The sequence below is a fragment of the Delphinapterus leucas genome, chromosome 8 (assembly GCF_059928025.1).
Source record: "Delphinapterus leucas isolate spDelLeu-1000000601 "Yukka" chromosome 8, BTC_Dleu_Yukka2, whole genome shotgun sequence".
NCBI lineage: Eukaryota > Metazoa > Chordata > Mammalia > Artiodactyla > Monodontidae > Delphinapterus > Delphinapterus leucas.
In genome coordinates this window covers 102,482,762-102,510,136 of record NC_143136.1, presented here as the reverse complement: position 1 = coordinate 102,510,136, position 27,375 = coordinate 102,482,762, and the positions used below count along the sequence as shown (strand labels likewise).

At 46.1% G+C, this 27,375-nt stretch overlaps 1 protein-coding gene across 1 annotated transcript in view; it reads left to right on the top strand.

Annotated features, from left to right (window-relative positions):
- The window catches only part of CLASP1 (cytoplasmic linker associated protein 1), a 266,955-nt gene that overhangs the window by 23,795 nt on the left and 215,785 nt on the right, over nucleotides 1–27,375 (top strand). The window contains exons 2-3 of the mRNA XM_089916904.1: nucleotides 986–1,024; nucleotides 11,508–11,987. Coding sequence (XP_089773030.1) covers nucleotides 11,793–11,987 — 195 coding nt within the window. The 5' untranslated portion in view covers nucleotides 986–1,024; nucleotides 11,508–11,792. The remainder of the gene's footprint in view (nucleotides 1–985; nucleotides 1,025–11,507; nucleotides 11,988–27,375) is intronic.

Genomic DNA, 27,375 nt, shown 5'->3' with positions numbered 1-27,375 from the left:
CCACTCTATCACTTTGTCCCAGCTTACCCTTCCCCCTCCCCGTGTCCTCAAGTCTCTCTACGTCTGCATCTGAACCTAGGGGCAGTACGTACACTTTAAAAGGGAGAATTTATTGATAGTGATATATTTACTAAAAATCACTAAGGAGTCATTCAAGTTTAAGGATCTGTTTTCCATTGGTATAGTAAACAAATGGAAAAAAAAGCTGGTCACGGCTATGAAACTGTAAATGAAGCTCTCTGAAAAATACAACAGAAGTAAATGTTTCTAGCCTGAGTGGAAATTTAGGTCCCCTCTTTCTAGAGGAGCCAGCATATTGGTTAGTGTCTGTGATGAGCCTTGTTTCTCCAATAAGCTGGCTCCCTGCTGAGGTCTCCTGTTTTTACGTAAGACTGTTCCTTGGGAATCTATAATCTATATTATTACTATTCTTTCCTGTCTGGGGTAACTGCCTTGGAAATGTAACAGCTTGGTATGCCGATGTTGACATCCATCTTGTGTATATCATTAGGAGAAGAAAAGTCAGCAGTCAATAGGGAGGTGTCTTTGTTGTCAGTTAGTTTTGGTTTCACAGTTCTTTTATATATATATATTTTTTTTCTTTTTTTTTAAATTTTATTTATTTATTTTTGGCTGTGTTGGGTCTTCGTTTCTGTGCGAGGGCTTTCTCTAATTGCGGCGAGAGGGGGCCACTCTTCATCGCGGTGCGCGTGCCTCTCACTATCGTGGCCTCTCTTGTTGCGGAGCACAGGCTCCAGATGCGCAGGCCCAGTAGTTGCGGCTCACGGGGCTAGTTGCTCCACGGCATGTAGTATCCTCCCAGACCAGGGCTTGAACCCGTGTTACCTGCATTAGCAGGCAGATTCTCAACCACTGCGCCACCAGGGAAGCCCCGGTTTCACACTTCTTGAATGAATAAGATGAATGTTATTAAATAACTGCTTTTCTCTTTTAAGACTTTTAAAAATGTCTCTTTTCTTCTTAGAAAATATGAAGAGTAGAGGAAATTATTAAGAAGTAGGAGGTAAGCTCTCAAACCTATTACTCAGAAGCTACCTATTAATCTTTTACATACTCTATTTTTGTTCTTTTCTGTAATTTTTTTCACATGTGGGCTATATCATACTATATGTATATAAATGTCATACATTGTATATGCTATATGTGTAACTATGTATATGCAGTTTAATGCAGTTTCACATCCTTATTTGTTTAGTTAATTACTAATTTTATTGCAGGTATTTTATGTATTTTTTTTCCCACATAGACTTAAGCTTTACAATTCTTTTGAAGAAGTTAAAAAGTGTTTTGGATTTTTAAAAGTTCCAGACAATTTTAAACACATAGAGAAGTGAAGAGAATGGTGTAACAAATTCTCATGTACCTATCAACATGCGTCAGCAGTTTTCAGTGTATGTCCGTGTTGTTCCATCTTTGAGGAGTAGAATAAAAATAGAAGCAGTTCTTCTTATTATAAACCTGCCATAGGAGAAGCAAAAATAAAATTAAAACTATGTTCTACTTTTATAGTTCACAAAGAAAAAAATATTTAAAATATCTGAAAGATTTTTAAGAAATTGCTTCATTAAAATGCTAGTGAAGGCAAGTAGTAACCATTATGAATGAATAACTTATCTGGCACTTGTGCAGTGTATTTATTTTCTCCTATTATTTTTTTATAGTATGTATACAGTAATATTGAGCTGCTTTTTTTTTTTTGGTACTTATTTGTGTTTTCCATTGTGTAGTTTTCTACCACATAATTTGTGGAAGTAACTAATCCACCAATTCCATCTTTTTGGGAATTTAAGTCTTTCTTCTTATTTTACACTTCACTGATAGTTATACATTATATTCCATAATACTGAAAGGGAGATTTTCCTCCATTATGAAATGGTCATGCCTGGTTTTTGAATAATACTTTTCTCTTTGTAATTATAAAAGTAACATATTTTCTATATTCATCATAGAAAAAATTTAGAAAATACGGAAAAGTACAAAGAAAAATATGTAATCTTAGTACCAGAAATTAACCAACGTTAATGATTTATTTCTATTCATATGACCTGAACTTTTAATATAGTGAACTTTCTTCTGTTACTCACTTTTGGGCATTTACATCATACATTATGGTTGTTTTTTTTGTCATGACGTCACTGTAGTTAATTATTTTTCACACTGGGGCGAATGATAGAGACAAGAGGGAGTTCAACTGATTTTTTTTCCCCTATTGCAGAATATTCTTATGATAACTTGAGGAACTGCAGATTTTAATGCTCTCTCCAAGGTAAATAATTGTATGCCCACCCGAAGTCTCGTGATTCTGCATTTCAAAGATGACAATGTACAGAGCTCCCTGGAGACCACAGCACTGTTGGCCTTTGGTGCTGGAAGTTGACTGCTGGGCCTTGTCTGTGCTCAGTCTTTCTGGTCTGAGCCAGACTTTCTGAGAATAAGAACTCTTTTAAAAAAAAAAAATTTATTTATTTGTTTATTTGTCTGTGTTAGGTCTTAGTTGTGGCACGAGGGATCTTCGTTGTGGCGTGCAGGATCTTTCGTTGCGGTGCACAGGCTTCTTTCTAGCTGTGGCATGCAGGCTCTAGAATGCATGGGCTCAGTGGTTATGGCCCGCAGGCTCTCTGGTTGTGGCACATGGGCTGTAGAGCGCACAGGCTTAGTTGCCCCGCGGCATGTGGGATCTTAGTTCCCTGACCAGGGATCGAACCCGCATCCCCTGCATTGGAAGGCGGATTCTTAACCACTGGACCACCAGGGAAGTCCCAAGAACTCTTTTTAGTGTTCAGCATCACAGGGCTCTATGTAAGTGGAATTTCTGGTATCTGTTAATTGAGAAAAATTTTCAAACTCAAAATAAGAATTTAGAAGTACTTTTTACATTCTTTTTGCATTTAAAGATTCACAACTGCATTGCATAAGTATGAAAATATGGCTAGGAATACTTAGGTCATGGATAATGCATGACTTGTGTCTGCACTAATTCTCAGACAGACTTTTTAAATAAATAATTAATTAATTAACTTTTGGCTGTGTTGGGTCTTCGTTGCTGTGCGTGGAATTTCTCTAGTTGCAGCAAGCGGGGGCTACTCTTCGTTGCGGCACGCGGGCTTCTCATTGCGGTGGCTTCTCTTGTTGGGGAGCACAGGCTCTAGGCGCATGCGCTTCAGTAGTTGTGGCACACGGGCTCAGTAGTTGTAGCTCGCAAGCTCAGTAGTTGTGGCTCACAGGCTCTAGAGCACAGGCTGAGTAGTTGTGGTGTGTGGGCTTAGTTGCTCCGTGGCATGCAGGATCTTCCTGGACCAGGGCTCAAACCCGTGTCCCCTGCACTGGCAGGCAGATTCTTAACCACTGCGCCACCAGGGAAGTCCCTCTCAGACAGCCTTTAATCACTCCACCCTCTCACCTCAGGGGCAGGGGTCAATAGTGTTTGCAGGTTGGGAACCAGTGCTCTGGCCTTTCCAAATGGCTTGTTTTCCCTTGAGCAGGCCATAGTCTGTTCTTTTTTGTGTTTTGTCCATATGTATTTGCACATTCCTTTTATCTGAAATGCTTTTTTGCATTTTTCCTATCCCCGCATTCCTCCCACTCCCCAAGAAGGAATTGAACTCTACTAATGACTGCCAAGGACTGTTTTCTTCTGATTTTCAACTCAAGCAAACTTCATTCATTCAAAAGCTATTTCTCGAGTGCCATGTTTGTACAAGGCATGGCTGTAGGCATTAGGTGAACAAGATAAGCAAGGTCCCCTCTTTCATAAGACTGACAGTCCTGTGGGAAAGTCAGACAGCAAATAGGTAAACAAACATGCGATAAATTGCAACTTGTCATAAATGCTTTGAAGAGAACAGGATGCAGTGACAAGGGACCGACCCCCTAGAGTGGTCTTTAAAGGGCTTGCTGAGGAGGTGACATTGAAGCTGAAGTGACAGCCAGGCCAGCCCAGGCATAAGGAGAATGTTTCAGGCATTAGGAACAGCAAGAGATAAGGCCCCGAAGTGGTAAAGAGTTTGGCACCGAAAAGAGGCCCGTGCCTGTGACTGGTGTTCAGAGATATTTGGCTCGGACATTCAAATTTGGGAGGCATCAGTTTTATAGGCATTTAAAAAATTCATGGAAAGGCATGCTTATTATTTGGGGGTGAGCTTTGGGAGAGAAGCAGAGATGGTTAAAGAAACTTGAGGAGGTGCAGCCAGAGAAGTAGCAGGAAGGCACGCTCGTTTGTGGGAAATTTTGGGGAAGGAAGGAGGGGTCAGTTTTGGGATGCCTCCGAGAGGCGGGGTTAGTGAAGTAGGTCTGCCGGCAGGGCCGTCACTCGTGCTCCTGACCAGGCGGCTGCAGTGGACGGGTGGCAGGGGGCCCGAGGGGAGGGCCGCAGGGTGGACAGGGAGTGCCTCCGTGCAGCTTGCGGGTGTAGACAGCTGCTTACAGGGGCTCCGCCGTCCCTGGTGTTGCTGATGGAAGGCCTGTGAGCTCCAGGGGCCTTGAGGAAGTGTCTCAGCTGCCGGGAGTGAGCCAACAGAGGGGAGCTTGCAGGTAGATGCTGGAGAGCAGGCAGCTGAACAGGTGGAGGGGGCTGCCCCGGGTCGCTGGTGGCTGTCCCAGGTGTCTCATCTTGCCTGCTTTACTGAGCGAGCAGCAGGTGAGCCTTTCAGGAGGGAGCGGCAGGGTTGGGTAGACAGGCGTCTGCGGAGAAGCCGGGAAAGCTCTTTGAGAGAGAAAGACAAGCAGAGTTGCCAGAGAACGTGAGCTGGAAGGCTGCTGGTGGCGAAGGGCTTTCTGAAGTTTGAGATCAGTTTAAAACCAGCCTGGTTGGGTATGTGTTCTTCTCTTCCGCACGGTCAGCCCTGCAGGCCTGAGAAGGCAGCCGCTTCAGTGTGTCTGGTCCACCCAGGGTTTGGGATTACTAGGCAATGACTCCCGAGGGAGAGACAGTGGAGGGTAGCTCCATGCTGTTGACACCTCCGTGGAATTTAATGCAGACTCAAAGGAAGGTGAGACTGGGAAGGAGTTTATGGAATCGACGAGGTTGAGGCAATGCACTTGAACAAAAGAGCTGGAGGGATGGGCAGTTGTGGTGGGAAAGGAGGATGGCATGGCAGGGAACTGAGGACCAGGCCAGGAGGGCTTGCTGGGGCCTAGAACAGAAGGCTGAAAGGAGCGGGTGTTGTCAGCCGAGGGGTGGTGAAGCCGCTACAGGAGATGAGAGGAGCTGGGGAAGGAGGCAGAGAGGCCAGAGGCCGCATCCGCGGTGGGTGAGGAGTGACTGGGGGAGTGACGCGTGAAAGCTGGAGGGGGGGCGGGTGCTGCATCTGCCTGGTGTGCGGTGGCAGGGGCCCATCCTGAAGTGCCCTGCTGAATTCCCTCAGGCAGCCGCTTCTCCTTTCTCTGCCACTGTAGCACCATGTCCAGGCCCCCGGCTTAGGGCCTGTCCCTGTACCGCCACCACCGCCTGCTTTTCTGTCTCGTCCTTCTTCCAGGCAATGACCTCCTTGAGGGCCTTGACCAAGTCTTACCTTTTGTGCTTTCCAGGAGTTAGCCTGGGGCACTTGTCACACCGCTGGCCCAGGGTCTGTTCACTGAGTGACTGTGTGGCTACCAGTGAGTGGGCTGTGGGATGTCCAAGGAGGAGAGAGAATCACTGCTGGCGGGGCCCGGCCGGGCGTCTTTAAAGGTTCACACCGTATCGTAATTATACAAATGATGATAAGGCAGAAAAATTGTCTTATTGATAGAAACAACTGCTTTTGCCTACTGTGGATTGGTTCTGCTCGTTTCTAGATTTCGGGGTTGGCTTGTCATTATGATGCCTGCTTTCTACATATTTTCCAGGGAAATTTTTGATGTGCTTATTGATTCACTGGTGCTCGTAATTTAAATTGTACTACTTGATGCTGTGATATGGAATATTATTTTATTGAAGCTTCCTGAGTGCTTTGTAATTTGATTTCTTGTTTCTTAATCTTCTACTTCTCATGCCCCATATAACTTTAACATTTTCATGTTTGAGTTATTAAGTACCCACACTTTGAACTTTCAGTGAGGCAGTGGTATATAGTATTGTACTATAACAAAAATAATACTAACTTTGGGGCCAGGCAGATCTGATTTTCAATTACCACTCGACAGTTATTAGCTTTAAAATCTTGGGCAGGGTTGTTGTTGTTGGGTTTTTTTTTTGCGGTACGCGGGCCTCTCACTGTTGTGGCCTCTCCCGTTGCAGAGCACAGGCTCCGGACGTGCAGGCTCAGCGGCCATGGCTCACGGGCCCAGCCGCTCCGCGCGGCATGTGGGATCTTCCCGGACAGGGGCACGAACCCGTGTCCCCTGCATTGGCAGGCGGACTCTCAACCACTGCGCCACCAGGGAAGCCCCTGGTTTTTTTGTTTTTTTAAAAAATTTTTTTAGCCTAACCTTTCTAAGCTTCATTTCTTTATCTTCAAAGTGGGAGTAATGGGAATGCCCTGGCGGTCCAATGGTTAGGACTCAGCACATTCACTGCCGTAGCCTGGGTTCAATCCCTGGTCGGGGAACTAAGATCCCGCAGGCTGCACGGCCAAAAAAAAAAAAAAAAGTGGGAGTAATAATGCTTGCCCATCTCAGAGGTATCTCACTGTCTCTGTTGCCACGCTTCTTCCCTCAACCGTCACAAGTTTCCACATCCCTCACTTGCTTAGGCTTTTTCCCCCAATTAAGTGCCATAACTGATGTAGGACGTCCTGTCCATGTTTCGAGACAAAGCTTAGACTGAGCCTTGTCTGACTGGTTTTGACTTGGTCATTCCAGGCCTTCTTGATCCATCCCTTCTGTAAACAACCACAGTACTTATTCATAGCCCTTATTTGGCAGGTGCGGCATTCTATCTGTGAAGTCTGCTAACTGTACATCCTGTGTTTGTGGGTTTTTTTTTTTTTACTATTTGTGTATTTGGCTGCACTGGATCTTAGTTGTGGCATGCAAGATCTTCGTTGCGGCACACGGGACCTTTTAGTTGTGGCATGTGGGATCTAGTTCCCCGACCAGGGATGGAACCTGGGCACCCTGCATTGGGAGCGTGGAGTCTAACCCACTGGACCGCCAGGGAAGTCCCTGTGTTTGTGCTGAATTCTCACATTGACAAGCTTTTTGTGGTGAGTACGTATCTCTTGTTCTCTCCAAGTAAGTTGGAAGCGTTTTCAAGTCAAGTCATAGATTATAGTTATTTCTTTTGTATCTTCTGTAATGAGATGTGATATATGATAAATTGATGGTTAAATAAAAGTAATCAAGATAATGGGCAAACAGAGAAGACAAATGTATTTACCCCATCCATGTAGTCATTCTACAGATACCCACTACATACATGACTACATATATGTTAGATCGAAGCACATGGCTGCAATATTTTGTGGCTCCTTTTAACTGGTAGAATCCATTTGCTCACATTTTTGTTCTGGGCTGACCTTGTGACTTGCTTTGACCCATAGAATGTTACAGAAGTGATTTGCACGTTCTGTGTCCTGGGCCTTGAGAGGCCTGGCCACTTCCCTTCGCCATCTTGGAATGTTCCAACCACGTATAATGAACTGCAGACTATATTACTGAGTGGTTAGAGGTCACGTGTGGCAAGAGGTCCAGCCAACAGCCAGCATCAGTGCCTCAGACATGTGGGTGATGCCGCTGTAGACTCTTCAGCTGTAGTCAGGCTGGCAGATGACAGCAGCTGCCTGAGTGATCCCAGGCAAGATTAGCAGAAGGACCTGCCAGCTGAGCCCAGCCAGTCTCTACATTTAGGAGAAATACTAACTCATTGCTGTTTTCGGCCACGAGTGAAAATGGTCCTACCTTGAACTTCTCTTATGGAGAAGCCTGTAGTAGACGCAGAAGATCAGAGTTCACAGCTGGTTCTGTTCTCTGCCCCTGTCCTCGGCACTCGTCTATGGTTGTGGCCCAGGTGCCACAGAGTAGGGACCGTAAGTAAGGGATCGAGAGAGGATCTAGTTTTTATTATTTATTTATTTTAATGTAAAGTACTTTTTATTTTATTTTATTTTTGGCCACGCCACGTGGCATGTGGCATCTTATTTCCCTGACCAGGGATCCAACCCGGGCCCCCTGCCTGGGAAGCGCAGAGTCTTAACCACTGGACCTCCAGGGAAGTCCTGAAGCTATTTTTAAAAAATGCCCTGTGCAGGGCTTCCCTGGTGGCACAGTGGTTGAGAGTCCGCCTGCCGATGCAGGGGACACGGGTTCGTGCCCCGGTCTGGGAAGATCCCACGTGCCATGGAGCGGCTGGGCCCGTGAGCCATGGCCGCTGAGCCTGCGCGTCCGGAACCTGGGCTCCGCAACGGGAGAGGCCACAGCAGTGAGAGGCCCGCGTACCGCAAAACAGAAAACAAACAAACAAAAATGCCCTGTGCAGGCCCTTCCCACCTTTAATCTTACTTAATGAATGTGGAGCCAGTGTTCTTCCCATTGCCACTCAGGAAGTGGCAGAGTCAAGACTGGAGGCTGTCTCACATGTGTACATTACATCAGGCTGTCCTGCTGTGTGTTTCTTCATTCTTGCTGAACCTGGTATTTTTTAACTTTTTCCTGTTGGCCTGCAGCAGAGTTGGGCTGCTTCTTGTGATGTAATTGTAAATGCTTAGGAAACTCTCTCTGGGGGGTACAGAGGGGAGAACACATATACTTATTTGCTTGGGTAGCTAAAAATATCTGTGCAAGGAGGTACAGGAAGCTAGCGACAGTCTTTACTTTTAGGTGGGGAAACGCAGTGGCTGGGGGACAGGCGTGGGAGGGAGGTCTTGTACTTTTGTGCAGGAGGGGATCATCCGTTACTTCTTTTTTTAAATTAAGGAGAAAAAGAGAGAACAGAGAGGACCAGTCTGCTTAATGCATGAGGGCTTCTAGTATCTCATTCTGTGGGTTTCCTCCATAAGGAGTTTGTGACCTACTTTTGAGTGTGCTAAGCCTTTACTGCATAATTACCATCAAGAAGCATATACTTATTTGTTAGAAATCTTATAGAATTCCAACTGAAGAGGAAGTTTTTATATAATATGTATTTTAAAAATCACAGGAAAGAGACTTGAATGCAGGGCTCCTTCCTCCCTGGGGAGTGGAGACTTTACTCTCCTGCCTGTTGCTTCCCAGCTAAGCATGAAGTCTGACCTTCTTTCTCTGAGTCAGAACAAAACTAGGCCAGACTTGTAGTAACAAGGGTTTGAAGGTGGGGAAGGGAAACTTATGGCCATGCAACCTTAGAAAATTACTTACCTTTGCCTCAGTTTCTTCCTCTGTAAAATAGGGATGTTAATATCTCCTTTAAAATAGGGATGTTAATATCTCCTTTATAGAGTGGGTTGGAGAATTAGAGATAGTCTGTATAAATCATCTAGCATAGAGCCTGACACCTCATGTGGATGCTCAAAAACGGTATCATCATCATCATTGCTGGTTAGTGTCTGTTGATTTTAGGCCCCTTGAAGGAATAAAGGATATGAGATTCTTTTCATTGAGAATGAAAGATAGATGTTTAGGGGAAGAAGGAGTGTATCAGTTATCCACTGTTGTGTAACAAAGCACCACAAATCTCGTGGCTTAAAACAACAATGAACTATTTCTTACCCTTTTGTGGTTTAACCTGGTGGTTTTTGTCTCCTTAGATGTATTTGTGTAGCCGCAGTCAGAGGATGACAGGAGAGGCTGAATGGTCCCTCCGTGGACTCACTCATGTGTCTGGCAGGTGCTGCCGGCTGTTTTTGAAGCATGTTGGTTCTCCTCTGATGGCCTTTCGTGTTCAGGAGTCTTAGACCAGCTTTCTGACAGCACAGCAGTCACGCAAGCTCCACGTGACCTCTGCTCGCTCCTGCAGTCTCTGATTTCCCACTGGCCAAAGCAAGGCTCAGACCAATCCCAGGGTCACTGTGGGGGGATGAGACCCCACCTCGGTGGAAGAGGGAGTAGCAAAGCATCTGTGGCCCTTTTTAATCTCTCACAAGCTTGACGTTATTAGAGCTCCTTCTTGGGCTAAAATTGGGCCCAGAAAGAAAAGGTTCTGTTGGTTTCTCCACTTTTCCTGTATCACTGAACCCTTCATTAGTCTGACTTAGGAGCTCATTAGGGAACTGGGGATATTTTGTTTGGACTAAAAGTTGGAGTGAAGGGTAATAGCTCCTTTTCTGTATTTGAAGATCTTTCTTGGGAAGGAGGGACTAGTTTCAGGGTGTGGAGATGACTGGAAAGCACGTATTGCCTCCATTTAAGGAAGGATTGCCACGTGAGACAGTGAGTCTTCTTGATTGGAAGTAAAGCAGAAGATGGGTAATTAAGTGCCAGGTACTTTGTAGGAGGGTTTTCCTAATTGAATGACTTGGCTTGTTTCTCATTCTAGAACTCAGAGAGAGCATTGTGCTTTTTTGCTGTGGGGAGGAATGGGGTGGGGGTGATGACAGGAAGGGAGAGATTCCCTGTGCTCAGACTGGAAGAGTCACCCTGCACCGAATTTTAACCTTACTTGATTTATAAGGTCAGCTCTACCTGCTGAACCCCTGAGAGTCGGCGTCTACTGTCGGTGCGAAGAACGTTTCTATTTGGTACAGTGTCGGGGGGATGCTGCATCTTGAAGACAGGTTTTCTGTGCGTCTTCTTGGGTTAGAATGGAAGGAATTGAGAGAAGAAATTGTAACAAATAAATGTGTACAATTGTTCCAGCAGCTGTAGGTTAGATGGTCGGCCTGTTTAATTTGTCTCATGAAAATGATTTTGGTACTTTCCCCATATCATGTGTTTTGCGCTACCCCAAGCGTGATTTTGAAGTCTCCTGATTTTGTAACAAAACACCCAGCCCAGTTGGTGCTATTGTCAGTGGAGAACACTGTGTCAATAGAATGTGATCAGAATGTGAGCCTAGTTCCTTTTCTCCCTCCATCACTCTCTTTGGAGGAAGAGGCAGGGACCACTACCTACTCACCCTGTTGTAAAGCCGCTGAGCAAGAAGTTTGGTGTAGGTGCTGCCTTTGGCTTTGGTTAGTGTTACCGGGCTGGCCAGTTTGGTCAGTGGTGTTTCTGCGGAGCCTGCCTCACTTCCGGCGCCTGGATTTTTAGAAGACTGAGAGCGAGACAATAAGCTACAGTACCTACGGGATTCAGGCACAGAGTGGTGTTAGGTTTTCGGTGGGAAGCAAAAGTTAAGCTACAGATAAATCTTCCAGCAGAAGCAGATGATTGCTCCCCCGACTGGCGCATTTACAAACTGGAAAATTGTGAGAAACCTCAACCCCCCAACTGTCAAGCTCACTGGCTCTTTGCTTTGGGCCTCAGTGTTCTTCCTGATAAAAATAATAATTACGTTATTCGGATATGGTTGCCAAGCGTTCATGCTTCTCGCTCCACTTGTGCTTGTAAACGATGCTGCCGCATGAGCTGCTTTGTCCTTGATTGAACGTTTCCGAGCCCTGGAGAGTTTTGTTACCTGTGCTGATTTGTCGTTCTCTTCTCTAACTTTTCAGAATGGACTGCTGAATTATGAAGTATTCCAGACCCAGGAGGAGAACGTCACTCTGCCACTCACTCCCTTTTCCCCTACTAGTTATTTAAATTGGACTTTTAATATCCTACCAGCTGCTCTTCAGACACACATGGTGCATTGTTGCCATTCCCCAGATTGCATCTCTGAAACACAGGCTCTTAGTAACCTTCAGCAAACAAAGAGGCCGCCTCCCGGGGACGCTTGCTGGGAGGGTGTCACCCTGACTGCCCTCTAGCTTCGGCTGGCTCTGGATTGGAATTCCACCATGGAGCCTCGCATGGAGGCCTGCCTGGCACAGGTGCTACAGAAGGATGTGGGGAAGCGACTGCAGGTTGGCCAAGAACTGATAGACTATTTCTCGGACAAACAGAAGTCTGCCGACCTTGAGCATGACCAGACCACATTAGACAAACTCGTGGACGGACTCGCTACCTTTTGGGTGAACTCCAGCAATTACAAGGTAAGCCATGCGCTGGAAGACGCTCTTCTAGGTGGCCGGGCAGCCGTGGGGGATCAGAATGGGTCCTAGAAGAATCCTTTGTGAGCCGTCAGCATGATTCCTTGCTTTCCAGTAAGAGCAAGTAGAGTTTTCTTTGATTTTTGTTGGAGCTCAGAAAACCCCTTGTCCTTTAGCGCACTGAGAGAAAGCCAAGTGACCGGATAAAGAGAGGCTTTTATGTGGGAGAGGTTGCAAGCATTTGCAGCCTTGAAGTTAAAGTGACTATCGCGTCTAGCAGTGAGTGGCCCTTCGTGAATAGCAAGTGGCTTCACCGATTTTCTCTGGGGGTGGAATTGGCAGTAGGATGTGGGCATTTTACCTGCATTTTAGCTGTTTTGAAGTCGGCCCAGGTACTCAGCCAAGGTCCCTCCGGTGACTTGTGTGTAAAGGCCTGGAGGATATCCTTTAGGTTCCAAAGATCAAGGCTCTTCAGGTGCCCTTGGCGGGTGGGAAGGGCCAGGCGGGGTCCCATGACCCGACTGAGTTGTGAAGGTTGATTGTGTTGCCATTCGAGGACTAAGTTTTCATGAATGAAAACTGGGCTGGGCTCAAAGTGCTGAAGAGGTGTCGGTTCCCCGCCTTGCCCTCCCCACCTTTAGTTTGTTAAGAAGGTGGCCCCTTTGGATCCGGTTGAGGTGGAAGACATCGTGGGACATGTGCTAATAGGTGCTATAGACATTATAGACAGTCGGGCTTCCAGAAACAGAACCTTTTGCGATTTTTTCATTGAACCAGTCTTCTGACATGGATTCGGACTTGGAAAGGGTGCTTACAGGATTTCTTTGTTTGCTCTAGTATAGACTGTTTTCCAATTACATTAAACCTTGATCTTATCTAAGAGTCAGCAGGCTTTAGACTTGTTACCTCGGGCCCTAATAGTTCACTTACAACTCGATGTAAAATTTACCCTAATAGTCTTTGACAGCCGAGCTTAAATTTCCTGTTTCATTCATCTGTTTTATTCATTTAGCTGAAATTAACAAGTGCTGGCTGCTGGGTGGTGGGAGCGTTACAAAGGGGAGGGTGATGGAGACTCTCTAGTCCCTTACATTTTTGAGGTCTGGTAAGTCTCCTTGTCTGTGTTTGAATCATGGCTCCACGAACCTTTCTGTGTGCAAATCAGGATGCTTCTGGCTCAGAGTAACTGAATGCTGACTTAGTTGACTTAAAGTTATCTATCATAAGGAGATTGAGTAATTTCTGTTAAGTCTGCATAGTTAATGCAATGGCCAGGGAAGAAGAATGTCTGCTTGTGTCCTTTACTTGGTACTTGGGAGGAAACCTTCTCTGAAGCTCCCCAGCAGACTTTTTTACACTGCATTGGCCAGAATGGCTTTGCGCGCACACCATAGTATCGCTGGAAATGGACAGGTGTCCACGGTGGCCTTCAGCCATCACGCTCAACCTCCGGGCCCTACAAAGGGGTTCAGCCTCCCCTGAGCGAAGTGTGTGGCCGAGTGGAAGAGGCGGGGTACTCGGGTGGTATCGGACTCCTGATAGGAAGGAGGAGGTGAGGGATAGGAGTATCAGTCAGTATTAAGACTTGGTTCCTGTCTTCAAGGAGCTCGTAGTCTGGGGAGCAGGGGTGTGTGTGTGTGCATGAATAAATAAGGGAATAGTTCCAATCAGTGTCGAGTGTGCAGTAATAGAGATGCACAGAATTTTGTGGGAAGACGGAAGAAGAAAGTATTAACGTTGTCTAGAGGAACCCAGAGGTTTGAAAACTGAGTCTTTTTTTCGTAATAGGAATTGCAGAGTCACAAAGGAGTGAAAGATTAAGACTTGACCCTTTGTGAAGTACTTTCTAAGAAAGACAGCTCGGTGGGAAGGAAAGCAGGCAGATGGGGTTTGCTGCTGACTCGCGTGCCGTCATGGACAAGTCACTTTACCTGTCTGTGCAGGGCAGGTGTTTGACTACATCTTCTCTCAGGGCCCTCAAGCTCTGATATCTTGTGTGACTTCATACCGATGGCTTTGGAGTCAAGGCCATGTCTTGTGGTTCTGATCTGACCCAGTGATGAGCACCCCCCTGGTCTCTAAGGTCTCTAAGTATGGTGACTATGGGCCTTGTTCACACCTGGAGCCTAGAGCCTGGAACATAGCAGGTGCTCAACGAATCCTGGTTACCTGTGTGAACTCAGGAACTTAGGCATACTCTCGGCAAGTGTTCCTGGTTGCTTTACTGAAATCTGGAAACGTATCTTTTAGGGACCCATACCTGTTTTTTTCCTTTATCGTAGAGCAAGATTTCTCCTTCAGAGCCCGAAGTACACTTTAAGTTTTATTCGAAGGGATTCACTTTGTATTAAATAATTCTCTGAAGCTTGGCTTCTTGAAATTTTTTATTTTTAAATTCAGGACTAAAAAGATAAGAGAGGAAAAGGGAAGTACTTTTGGCTTTCCAAAACAGTAGTGCTTGGGTATTGTTATTCCTTTTCCTAGCAGGGAATGTAGATGAATGCAAGGACAAGGTCTTATTTAAAAAAAATAGTTGGCTGAAGCTTGAATCACTTTACCTTTGAGTATTTGTTAACATGGTAGACAAATTTGTACCTCATTTTGATTAAAGTTTAATAGCTATCATTTCTTGCTTATTTACCGTATGCATTCAGTATCTCATTTAATCTTCATAACACCCCTGCAAGGTAGATGGTGGTATCCTAATTTTATACATGAGGTCACTGAAATTACTGAGAATTGCGAGGTAATTTCTACTTGTGATTATGGAACTGGGATTTAAATGTAGGTCTCTCTGGGGACCTCCCTGGTGATCCAGTGGTTAAGACTCCATGCTTGCACTGCAGGGGGCGTGGGTTTGATCCCTGGTTGGGGAACTGAGATCCCACACACCGCACAGCGTGGCCAAGTAAATAAATAAATAAGTAATAAAAAAATGTAGGTCAGGCTTCCCTGGTGGCGCAGTGGTTGAGAGTCCGCCTGCCGATGCAGGGGACACGGGTTCGTGCCCCGGTCCGGGAGGATCCCACATGCGGCGGAGTGGCTCAACCCGTGAGCCATGGCTGCTGAGCCTGTGCGTCCGGAGCCTGTGCTCCGTAACGGAAGAGGCCACAACAGTGAGAGGCCTGCGTACCACAAAAAAAAAAAAAAAAAAAAAAATGTAGGTCTGTCTGATTTCCTAGCCAGTGTTCCTTTCAGAAGAATAGAGGTCAGCAAACTTGAAGAATAGAGGTAAACATATTAGGCTTGGTGGGCCCTGTGGTCTTCTTGTAAATATTTAACTAGTTTGGGCCATTATGATGCAAAAGCAGCCCCAGAGAATGTGTTCATGAATGGGTGTGGCTGTGTTCCAGCAAGACTTAACGTACAGGAACAGGTAGAAGGTCAGTTGGTCCCCTGGACCATAGTTTGCCAACCCCAGCACTAGCTAGAACATTGAGCACCTACTATGTGTAAATGCTTCTCCTTTACTGGTGGGAACCATTCGTGATTCAACTGGGGAAAGAGTGATATATATAATTTGCACATAAGTTGGGAATAACGGAGCATTCATTTAGGTTAAATAGAACACAGTTTGCTTTTGGAGCATTTTAGCTCTCTTGTGCAGACTCATTTTAGGGTCAGTATGTGTTCTGCTAGCCTATCGCTGGTTATCTGCTGTGAGCTGGCTGTGATCACAGGTGCCTCTCTACACGGGGTGCTGAATTGAATCTCGGAGACAGAGTGTTGGGTGAAGTAGAAAAGAGTAACTTTATTGCTTTGTCAGGCAGAGGGGGTTAACAGCAGGCTCCTGCTCTCGAAAACTAAGTGTCCCTTGAGGAGGAATCAGGACCCTGCCCCAAGGCTGCACTGTTGTTTCCTGGCTGCTCCTCCCATGTCTCTCCATCCCCTCCCTTCCTGGATTAGCAACCGTTGGAATCTGCCCCTCGGAACTCAGGGAAGGTCATGGAGGCTGAACGGAAGGGCTCCCCGTACCCAGGAGCCCCTACAGGTCCTGCTCAGTTTCAGCTTTGGACTTTCTTGGGTCACCTTGGGGAGTGAGTAATTGGTTCTTTAAGTAATGTCCTCATACAGGCGGCACACCCTGGGGCTACACTGTGGGGCACCTTTCACTACCCCACCCCACCCCGTTGCTGGAAGAGCTTCGTAAGTCTTCGATGTCACCGTGACCGTGGGAGACACGGAGGAGATGGGAGACTTCTTCTTGATTATGGGGCTTCTTTTCTAGATTAGTCTGACATTAAAAATAAAAATAACAACGAAAAATTTGAATATGGCTGCCCTCATTGATGTGGTCTCCTCTTCCTGTTTTTCCTGAATAAAACTCAAAGAAAGAGGAAGATGGTGGAGTAGATTCCTGATGTACCTCCAGCCACTTTTGTTGTCTCCCCCTGCCCCTTTAGGTGAGAAGGGATGAAGGTAAGAGTGAGCTCACCTGGGGAGGCCACCTGGGCCATGGCAGTTGGAGGGAATTGAGGGAGCCTTTCCCAGCTTTCCCAGGTCATCTGAGCAACTTGTACTGAGCCAAACAGCTCCGTGCGTGCAGCCTGGCAGGTTCTCACAGGGCAGGAATGTGTGCGTCTAGTGGGCTGATCGGAACAAAGCATCCCAGTGGGGACCAGGTGCTTTTGTGAATATAGTCCCGCAGTCCCTTCTCTGCAGTTACAAATTCCCCAAATCTCTGAAGGCCTAGTGTTCTTCATTTTTCATTTGATGTGAAGTGAACCGATGTGAGAGTACTTATGGTCCTTATTTACCTGCTTAGGGCATGTTGTGCTGTAGAAATATTCACGTTTGATGGTGGGTGCTGGCCCAGGTTCTGTTCAAGGGGATACCTATCTATCCATCTATCCATCTGTCCATCTATCCACCTATCCATCTGTCCCTGCCTGTCTATCTATCTGTCTAAAACTGTGTGCAGCATTTTACCTTTCTAAAACATGAAAATTCTGTGTTCCAGAGCACATTTGGCCTCCAGAGTTTTGGATAAGTGACTGTGGACTCGTATTTAATATTGTAGAATAATAATAATGACCCACGGTTATGGGACATTTCCTATGTACCAGAAGTTGTGCTAAAGATGTGTTCATTTTAACGTATCATTACCATATGAAGTAGATCTTGTTATCCTCATTTTACAGATGAAGACATTGACGTGCACATAAATCAGGTAACTTGTTTAAGGCGACAGAGCTGGTAATTAAGGTTTCTGGGACTTGAACCCAGGTGTTCATGCAATGGCTGAAGTACATTAAGCACCTATCCTGTGCGGGTACTGCCCTGGGGGTGGGCATACCGTGGGAAAAGACAGGCCCGGTCCCTTCCCTCACAGTGTCCGGCCAGCGCTGGGCAGTCTCGCTCTAAATCTAATATATGTGGACTCCAGCCCTGTGCACTGTTGTCTCAAAGCCCAGGCCGTGCTGACTTGTATTTGAAATTTGTAGGTTCCCTCTTAACTGAGGGCTTCCTTCCTCCCCGCCCTAATGGTCTTCATGGTGTAAAGGGGGGACAGGTAAGGCAGATGAGAGGACAGGGCACAGTGTAGGGTAGGGAACAATCAACTGTTAAATTGCATCGTAGGAGCGTCTGTAAATGCCGTAGTGCCCAGAAGCAGACTGCAGAAGGTTTAGTCTCTCCTTAGCTGCTTTACGGGGCGCAGTGTGACCCCTGCCCCAGATCAAGTGCCCTTTATGGCTGGAGGGGCAGGTGCTGACAGATACCTGGAGGCCCCTCTGTTTTCCCTTGCCTATCTCTAGAACCTTGGCTTCCATTGAGGCTTTTATTTTCCCCCTTTGCCCTTGAGAGGAGAGCCACAAAAGATGATTGGATTCAGATTAAGTGACTTCTGTTTCTGTTCTTGGCTTGGTGCTGACCTAGCGATGAGGCCTTCCAGAGGCTGTTCATTCTTCCCAGGTTTACCCTGCAGCATTGTCCTGTGGGTTGCAAGAAGTGAATTTTTCTGGGTGTAGTTTAAAAAGACAGGTGCCTCTCGCAAGTAGGAAAGCTACAGTAAGCAGTACTAAGCAAAAGCAAAAGCAAAAGCAAAAAAAAAAAAAAAAATCCAGGAAAAATTATTGCAAGAAAATTTATGCAGCAGCTTGTCAAATAAAAATGGTGTCCTTAATGTATGTGATTAATGGCATTTCTTTCTGAATATGTGTTTATGTACATGCAAGGGCAGCAAAGTGTATTTGGAAATAATTCATGTTGGAGCATGAACAGTCTGGATTCCTGTCCTGGCTCTGCCACTTAGACTTTTGAGCAGGTCACTCTACCCATCTGTGCAGGGGGTCTGATGATACCTGGTACATAGCATTGTTATAAGGGTCCAGTGAGCCAGTGTACGAAGGTGCCAGGACTGCTTGGTAGCAGCACGTGGTCAGTAAAAGAAGCAGATGAAGATATGTAGTTATTGGGCCCAATGATAACAAGATCTGTAGAAAGGGAACTTTTACGTGGGACTGAGTTAGTGTGCCTTCCTGTAGTCCTTGTCAGCCTGTGCCCTGGAGCAGAGGCCTGGATCTTTTGTAATACAGTAAGAATCCTTGAACCCTGCACTGTTGATAACAGAGGCTCTGAGCAGAGCAGCCGCTAGCCGGAAATTCTGAGGGTGAGTTTAAAACCTACTGGCAAAGGCAGTCCACTGATCGAGGACCCCTGTTTTCGGAGGGTTTCACTTGTTCTTTTTAATACTTTGCCTGGTTTCAGAAAGCTAAAATTGAAATGAGGATACATACGATAAAAGAAGTCATAAATTGGATGTCGAAGCAAAAAGGAAAAGAAGCAGCTGGGGTGAGAGCATGGAGCTGACAGTGAGGCTGATGTGTACGAATGGCTCACATTTATGAGGCACTCGTGTGCGGGATCCCTGAAGCGCTTGGCGGTCATTGCCTCCTGTGATTGTGAGGCAGGTACCCCGTGACAGGCCCTGGGATTGGTCCCGTTCTACAGCTGGGAGAAGAGCAGTGAAGCAACTTGCCCAGGGTTATATAACTAGAAAGTTATTTTGATCTGGATAGTCTGACCTTCGAGCCCACATCCGCATCCATGCAGTACGGCTTCCTTTATAACGTTGCGACAATATTTATAGCATATTTATCAGAGCAAAAGAGTGTAAGGACATACCTCACAGCTACCAGTGATGACTTTAGGAGGTCGGGTCCTGAGTGAGAGATAAGCAACTCATTTTGTACTTTAATAACCAAAATTATTTAAGATCAGTGTATTTAAAACAGTTCTTTGGCTGGTCTTAATAGAATCATGACAGTATGTACTTTTTAAAGTTTTTATTTTGGAAAATACTCAGACCTACAGGGAAGTTTCACAAAACAGTGCAAAGAAGCATTATTTACTATAGCCAAGATATGGAAGCAGCCTAAGTGTCCATCAGTCAATGAATGGACAAAGAAGATGTGGTGTGTCTACACACACACATACACACACGCAAACACACACACACACGCACGCACACAATGGAATATTATACGCACGCACACAATGGAATATTATTCCACCATGAAAAAGAATGAAATAATGCCATTTGTGACATGGTTGGACCTTGAAGACATTATGCTAAGTGAACGAAGTCAGACAGGAAAAGACACACCCTGTATGATCTTATATGTGGAATCTAAACAAAACAGAACACAAACGAAGCTCACAGGTGGTCGGTTGCCACAGGGAAGGGTCCGCGTTGGGCGAGATGGGTGGAGGCTCAAAAGGCACAGACTTCCAGCTCCAAATGAAGTACTGGGGGTAACATGCAGCGGGTATCACATAGCCGAAAGTTGGTGAGAGAGCAAATCTTACAAGTTCCCATCACAAAAGAAACTTCCTGTAACTATGTATGGTGATGGATGTTAACTAGACTTCTTGCGATGATCATTTTGCAGCATGTACAAATATCGAATCATTATGTTGTACACCTGAAACTAATGTCATGATACCTCACAAAACAAATAAACCCAAAGCCAACATACCAGTGCAAAAAATTTCCATGTGTTTCATTCAGACCCCAGTGGCAATACTTCACCACTTGTTTTATCTTCTCTGTATGTGCATTTTATTATCCTTTGTGAGTTGTAAGACATATTCATGTTTCCTAAAAACATGGGCGTTCACTTACGTAGTCTTACACAGGTATCTAGAGCAGGATTAGGATGGATAGAGTACTAATATCCGGTCTGTGAGCCTTATTCATATTTTACCTGTTGTCCTACAAATGTCCTTTATAGCAAAAGAAAAACAATTTTCTGGTGCAAATGCAGTCCAAGCTCACAGGCTACATTTTGTTCTCACCTGTACAGTCTCCTTTGGTCTGGAGCAGTTCCTCACCAGTCTGTCCTTGTCTTTCTTGACTTAATGCTAGCCCGTTTGTTTCGTATAGCCCCTCCATTTGAGCTCGGTGGCTGCTTCTCAGGATTGGGTTAAGGTTATGCGTTTTGGCAGAATACCATGGAAGTGATCGGTGTATCACATCAGGAGGCACGTGGTATCTCTTTGTCCCACTTGGTGAAAGAGGTGTTTGCCAGGTTGCTTCCAAAAGTCGATATTTTTTCCTTTTATAATTAGTAGGTAGCTTGTGGGGAGATATTTTGAGACTGTAAGTATCCTGTTTGTCATCAAACTGTCACCTACTAGCTTTTGTGTCCATTGATGATCCTTGTCTAAAATAATTATTTGGATGCCAAAGGGTGATTTTCTTTTCTTTCTTTCTTTCTTTTTTTTTTTTTTGGCCATACTGCGAGGCTTGTGGGATCTTAGTTCCCTGACCACCTGACCAGGGATCAAACCTGGGCCCTCAGCAGTGAGAGCGCAGAGTCCTAACCCCTGGACCACCAGGGAATCCCCAAAGGATGATTTTCTGATTCCATCATTTCTTCTCCATTTATTAGTTGGCTTCATATATTTTTGAAATGTATAACCTTCGTCTATTTGTATAGCAGGAATTAAGTGTATATTTTGATAGTTATTCCCAAAAGGAACTACTGTGATGAAAGAAAAAAATGTTTAAATTTAGTCTTATTTAGGTACATTTATATTTGTAAAGAATTTAAGGCAACCTAATAATTTGTGAACATAATGTGGTGAAGTTTGGTTTGAGCTCTGGGCTTCCTAGCAGCCAAAATAGAAATGGAGAGATGGTTACCTATACCCTTTTTTAACAACTGTGAAAGGAATATAGAAAGGCAAATAACAAAATGCCTTCCTGGATGTAGCAGGGTATTAAAGGACACTTTGCATGAGGGGGAAAAAAGGAGAGCATGGAAAACAGATGAGACAGAAGACAGTATTGAAACCGTGAACCTCAGACTGGGACTTGAACCCATGTGCTGGGATTCTAACCCAGCCTAAACCCACTTAAATCCACGTGGCTGGGACTTGAACCCTGCCAAAACCCACGGTCTTCCAACTGAGATCACACACCTGGTTTCAGGACTTAATGAAGCTCAGGTTCCTGATGTCTCGTAGCAGAAAGAATTCAGTGAGAGACAAAGTGATAGGTAACAAGTGGATTTATTCAGAGAGAAACACACACTCCACAGACAGAGTGTGGGCCATCTCAGAAGGCGAGAAAGGCACCAGGGTATGGGGTTGTCAGTTTTTATAGGGCTGGGTAATTTCATAGGCTAATGGGTGGGAGGAGTATTCCAGCTATTTCAGGAAGGGGTGGGGATTTCTAGGAGTTGGGCCAGTGCCCATTTTTTGATCCTTCCAGTGGGCCTTGAAACTGTCATGATGCCTGTGGGTGTGTCATTTAGCTGGCTGATGTGTTACAGTGAGCGTGTACTGAGGCTCAGGGTCTAGTGGAAGTCGACTTGTCCACCATCTTGAACCCATTTGGTTCTAATCAGTTTACGTCATGCCCTTGGGCTATGTCATTCTTTCAAAGGTTGTGCCCTGCCCCTTCCGTCCTGTTTTGGTACTGAGTGAGACACAGGTTATTCAGCTGTTCCTGTAGACAGAATTCACCAGCTAGAGTTTTGGGCTAAGGGGAAGTTGTCAGATGGCATCCAGGGTGAAAAGATAACCAAGAGCTAGCCGACCCCACTGAGTTATCTTTAAAAAAAAAAAAAAAAAATTATTTATTTGGCTGTGCCGGGTCTTAGTTGCGGCACGTGGGATCTTTGTTGCCACGTATAGGATCTTTATTGTGGCACGCGGGATCTTTAGTTGTGGCACGCATGCAGGACCTAGTTCCCCAACCAGGGATCGAACCCAGGCTCCCGTCTTGCAAGCGTGGAGTCTTACCCACTGGACCACCAGGGAAGTCCCTGAGTTATCTTTTTAACAGGTTAAGTAGAGGGAGAGTCTGTGACAAGGACCACGGTAAAGAATCCAGAGAAATTGGATGAAAGTGGCTTGAAATAGAGAAAGGGAGGTTGGCCTAGAGGAATTATCTGGCTGTAGCTGATTTTCACAGGGTATTTGGGGTTGGGGCAAAGAGGGCTGTCCATTGTGGACCGTGTGGATGGGGTTCTGGAAGAGGAGGCAGTGCTTGGTGCCAGGCCTCATGGCGGGTAGGGATTTCTGTGTTTAATCATGCTCATTAAAGGCTTTGTGGAAGAGATGGCCTTTGGGCCTTTTCTGGATGAGAGAAGGGAGATGGCTCAGTGACTACACAGAGGAGCATGTGGCAGGCCTCATTAATAGAGATGATGTTTTGACGTAAGCGGCCTGTCCTACACAAGTGAGGCGGGTCCTTCATGAGTGAGGCGGAGCTAGAGTCCCGGGTGGAGGAGCCTGGAGGGGGCCGTAGGGAGTGACTGCCCTCTGGCAACTTAGTAGGACCTGGGAACCGACTGGAGGGGCCATGGAAGCCATTGAAGGACCAGCAGCTCTGGGTGCTGATGTGGGTGGTGTGGACTAGGGTGATTTAATGTAGCTTTAATGCAATATTTTCTTCTATGAGTTTTTAGCTGTCATTTCTTTATCCATACTTGGTTGCCAACATCTAGGCTGTTTCTAGTTTTTTGCACTGAGCATCCTTGAACATACGCGTGTATTGCCCTCTTGTGTGTCTCTGCGCTGGAAGTTCTGAAGGGTTGAAGTGTTGGGTCCGAGCAGGCCGTATTGCCCACGCACTGGTGCTGTGTGAGTGCCTTCGTACGTTCCTGGGTCCTGGGTGTTACTTTTTCTCTGAATGTTTTTCCTTTTTGCTGGGCAGAAGATGTCTCTGTGTTGCCAGGCGCAGTGTTGGAGAACGTTTCTTCTGCTTCTGACCTTTCAGATAAAAGCAAATCTTAAGAGGATATAAAGTAAATAATTTAATTTTTCTTAATCTCATTTCCCCCTTAAATGCTTGATGCAAATCGGTTCTGTCTGGGCCATCTCAAACATTAGCAGAGTAGGGGATGTCAGTGGTCAGGGGGAGGGAGGCCTGATAACTTGACCGAGTCTACCCTGAAGTGAATTAAAGAAGTGGGGTCTCTCTATTTGTTGTTATTTATTCCCATTAGCTTTTGTTAAAAAAAAAACCCACAGAATGAATAACAGTGTTGTGAGGAAAACACCCACCATAATCCATTTGTTTCTTTGGAACGTTCCTTTCCTTTTTCCAAGTGCTTTCCCATCTAGTAGAACCTAAATAGCAGCGCCTCTTAACTGGGCTAAGATGGGAGATACTGAATAAAGTCACTTTGTTTTTGTTGGACAGTGAGGGTATGTGTCTGATCTTCCTTGATTCTTCATGTAATTGTAGCCTAACCTAAGGAGCGTTTTTTAAAAAACAGCTTTGTGAGGAAAAGGATTGATATTAACCTTTCTGCTCGAGGTGAGGAATTTGGATGGACTTTGTATTGAACAGTTAACTCAGCTCAAACCAGTTCAAGACAGAGAGGGCATCATTGGGGCAGACCCCTGGCCGGGGCCGTGGTTTACCGTGGAGAGCGTGCGGGGCCTTGAGGGGGGGGGGGCGTCTGCTCTGTCTGGCCGTTGGCTTCTGGACTCTCCCTTCAGCACTGCCCTCGTGGCCACCATGGTCCCACCTCACATCTTGCGGCCCCGTCACCGGGGCAAGAATCTCTGTTCTCCCAGCTGGGAGTGAGACATGCCGCCAAGCCTTTGGCCCACTCGCTGTGGCCAGGCAGGTGTGGCGCCACAAGGAAGTGGTGGCCTCTCTCAGAGCCCTGCACGTCGGGGGCTGGAGGAGGTGGGACGGTTCCCCTAGGAGAAAGGGGGCTTGGCTGGGGGCACTGTAGGCGGTGAGGACCTCATAGCTCAGATTGCTTGAGAGGCTGCAGGGCCCCCTTGGAAGGCCCAGGCTGGCACTGCAGCTGTCGTACTCGCTGGCGTGGATTTGGGGTGCCGTTGACCTCTGCTCCGCACACTCAGGAGTCGGCGCCCAGAGGTGCCCCGCGCTCCAGGGCTGGCCTGCCACCTGTGCCTGTGCCTCGCTTCTCTCCTCTGATGACCCTGCATTATGTGGGCTTTTCGCTGTGTCGTCAAGTGAGAGCTTTTCTGTCTTTCCAGCCCCTTTAAGCTGAGAACTTATTTATCCTTGGTGGTTATTATACTAGTGTTTGTAATTCTTGTACCAAGATGCCAGTGTTTTTAGGGGTATAATGCCACTCTTTCCGTAGTTTAGACATCTGAAGTCTGGATCACTTATGTATCGATGGACGTAGAGTCACAGGCTGGTTTTTAACGTTTCAGATGTGCATTTGCTTACCGTTAGCCTGTCCGGTTAAAACCATTCCTGGGTGTCTTGTTGTAACTAAGGAAACGGCAGTTAACATGAGTGAAACTGAGCCTCTTACGTTTATGATTTATCACTTACATTTTTCTGAGAGCCAGTTTGGGCCTTTCACTTCTGTCGGAGCTCCCAAATGGAGTAGCTTTACAACTAGGAGGGGAGGGGTGATGTGATGTTCAGGAGATTGATTTGGCTTCAGGCCTGCTTTCCAGCCTCCCGGGCCTGGGCCGCTTCCCTGTGTCAGGGGCTAGACTCCTGCTCTCCTTCCCTGCAGCTCCAGGTCTGTTCTCTCGTTCAGACCTTCTCTTCCCTAGGACGACTTACTTTAGTCAGAGTCAGCCTTCCTGCCTAGTCATGCTACTTTGAGAGAAGTGTGTTCAGAGCAGATGGGTGAAAGCCAGTGCGCTTCCCAGTGAGTGTTGCTTGGGGGCCAGTGGCAGACGTGTTCCCAGCCCAGCCCCGGGGGGCTGTTCCTGGCTGGCTGTGTGTGAGCCACAGCCCACATATAAAATGAATGAGGAGGTTTAGACTCCCAGGGCCCCAAAGCACAGGGGGATGTGGGCACAGTGGGGACACGCCCACACACTGAAGATAGCTGATATACGGGGACTTTTTTTTTTTTTTAAATGCTTATTGAACATACTTGAGTTCAAGAAAACCTTATGTATACGCATCACTGACGTACATAGGGGCTTATATTTTGCTTTAACATCTGTGCTTTAACCCTCCATGTACATCAGTACATAAATGATTCAGACTTCACGTTTTTCAAATACAGGAAGACTACCATAAAATACCGTAAAAACACTGGCATTTGGTGCTAGAGTTCCAAGGAAAAATCTGGTATGGCATGTGTCCCACTATTAATGGAGTGTTTTTAAGCGGGAGGGGAGCATTTAAGGGAAAAGAGAATGTTCACATTACTACTGCATTAAGTATTTCAGTGTTGGAAATTTCTTTTGTAACATCTGGCATTAAAAACAACTTTTCTTTTTTAAGGAGACTTCGGGCCCTCAACACTGTTAGTTCTCTACACAGGTCAGCTTTATTCGTATTAGAGATGCATTCCTGCCAGTGTTCTCATTAATAACGGAGCAAGTGGAGCCAACAGGTTGAAGGTGGCGGGACAGAAAGCCATCTAGAAGACGCTCTGAAGAGAAACCTCGAGTGCCTTGGGAGAAGGATTTGTTTTTTGAGGCCCATCGTTAAAAATTTTATTTTATTTTTTAAAATTCATTTTATTCAAGTATAGTTGATTTACAGTGTTGTATTAGTTTCTGCTGTACAGCAAAATGACTCAGTTACATACATTCTTTTCCATTATGGTCTATCACAGGGTAGTGACTAGAGTCCCCTGTGCTCTACAGTAGGACCTTGTTGTTTATCCATTCTCTGTATAATAGTTTGCATCTGCTAGAAGGATTTATTTTTACAGGCTGAGATCTTGATCCCTTTCTATAGAAAAAATTGGTCTGTTTCTTTTGCCAGCCCCCAGACGAGGTCCTCCTGGTTTAGGGTGGCGGTGCACCTCTAGGAATGGAACACCGACACAGGCGAGCTCCCGCGCTCAGTCTCTGTGGAGCCGTGATCTAGAACCCTGCTTTGGCGATTGCTTTCACATCCTCTGGGACCATGGCCTGCCTCTGCTCTGGCTGTTGTTTTTGTCACTTGCCAGCAAATGCTTCCAGGCTGCAGAGATGTTTAGGAAGCCCTTTGTGATGTTGCGGCTTCCACTCAACAGTTCCTGGTTGGTACTTTTCCCCCCTTTTTCTTCTAAGGCGGCTCCAGTTCAGTAAAATACATAGTTCCTAATGGAAAGTTTCAGAGCCTGGCATCTGGGTCCAGACTGCTAGGGTTAGAGGACATGCTCCTTCCTTTACTCCCCCTCTCACTGGCTGTGTGATCCTGGGTAGGCTATATAACCTCTCTCGGTCTCAGTTTTTCATCTGTAAAATGGGGACAGTATCCGTCTCAGGGTGGTTGTGAGGGCGAAAGAGTTCGTACGCTGGCAGTGCTTGACGGGTGCACAGTGCTGCAGGCTTGCTGGCTTTATGATGATTTTACAGCACCCGCTGTGATAATTTCTCTGTGGTTGGTCCAGCACTGTCACCACTTACCTTTGGGTACCCGTTAGGGGTTTAAATGGTGACAGAACAACCAGACAGCGGCAGAAAGAGAGGCCACAGGGGAAGAAGAAGTCTGGTTGCAAAGCAGCCTCGTTTCAGGAGACTGTAGTTGAGGGAGCTTTGCCGTGTGTCTCTACAGGGCACTGGGTGCAAGTTTACTGGCTCCGGCCTCTCCGTGCATTAACATGTGTACTAAGATGGGCTGTGGGCTCTTTGTTTCTTCTCTCCCTTTTTCCTTTCTCAGATCAGCACAGAACTGATCACAGTCAAGAACAAAAGAGAACACCTGTGAGCAGGAGAGGGACAGGGCTTGGGTGGGGAGACAGTAGCCTGATGGGCACTTGGCTGGGGCTCTAGAAGAGGAAGATGGTTTCGCTTGAGTAGAGTTAAAAGTGCGTTAGAGGTGTTTGCTGTGCGTATTTTGTCGAAATGAATAACTGGTGAGGGAAGTTGTGGAAGAGGAACTGTCTGAACGTCGTGAACAGAGTCACCAGGTATTCGACCTGCCACGTGTCACAGATAATGGTAGGTTTTCCTATGCGTCGCTCTTACCCCACTTCCCAGAGGTTGG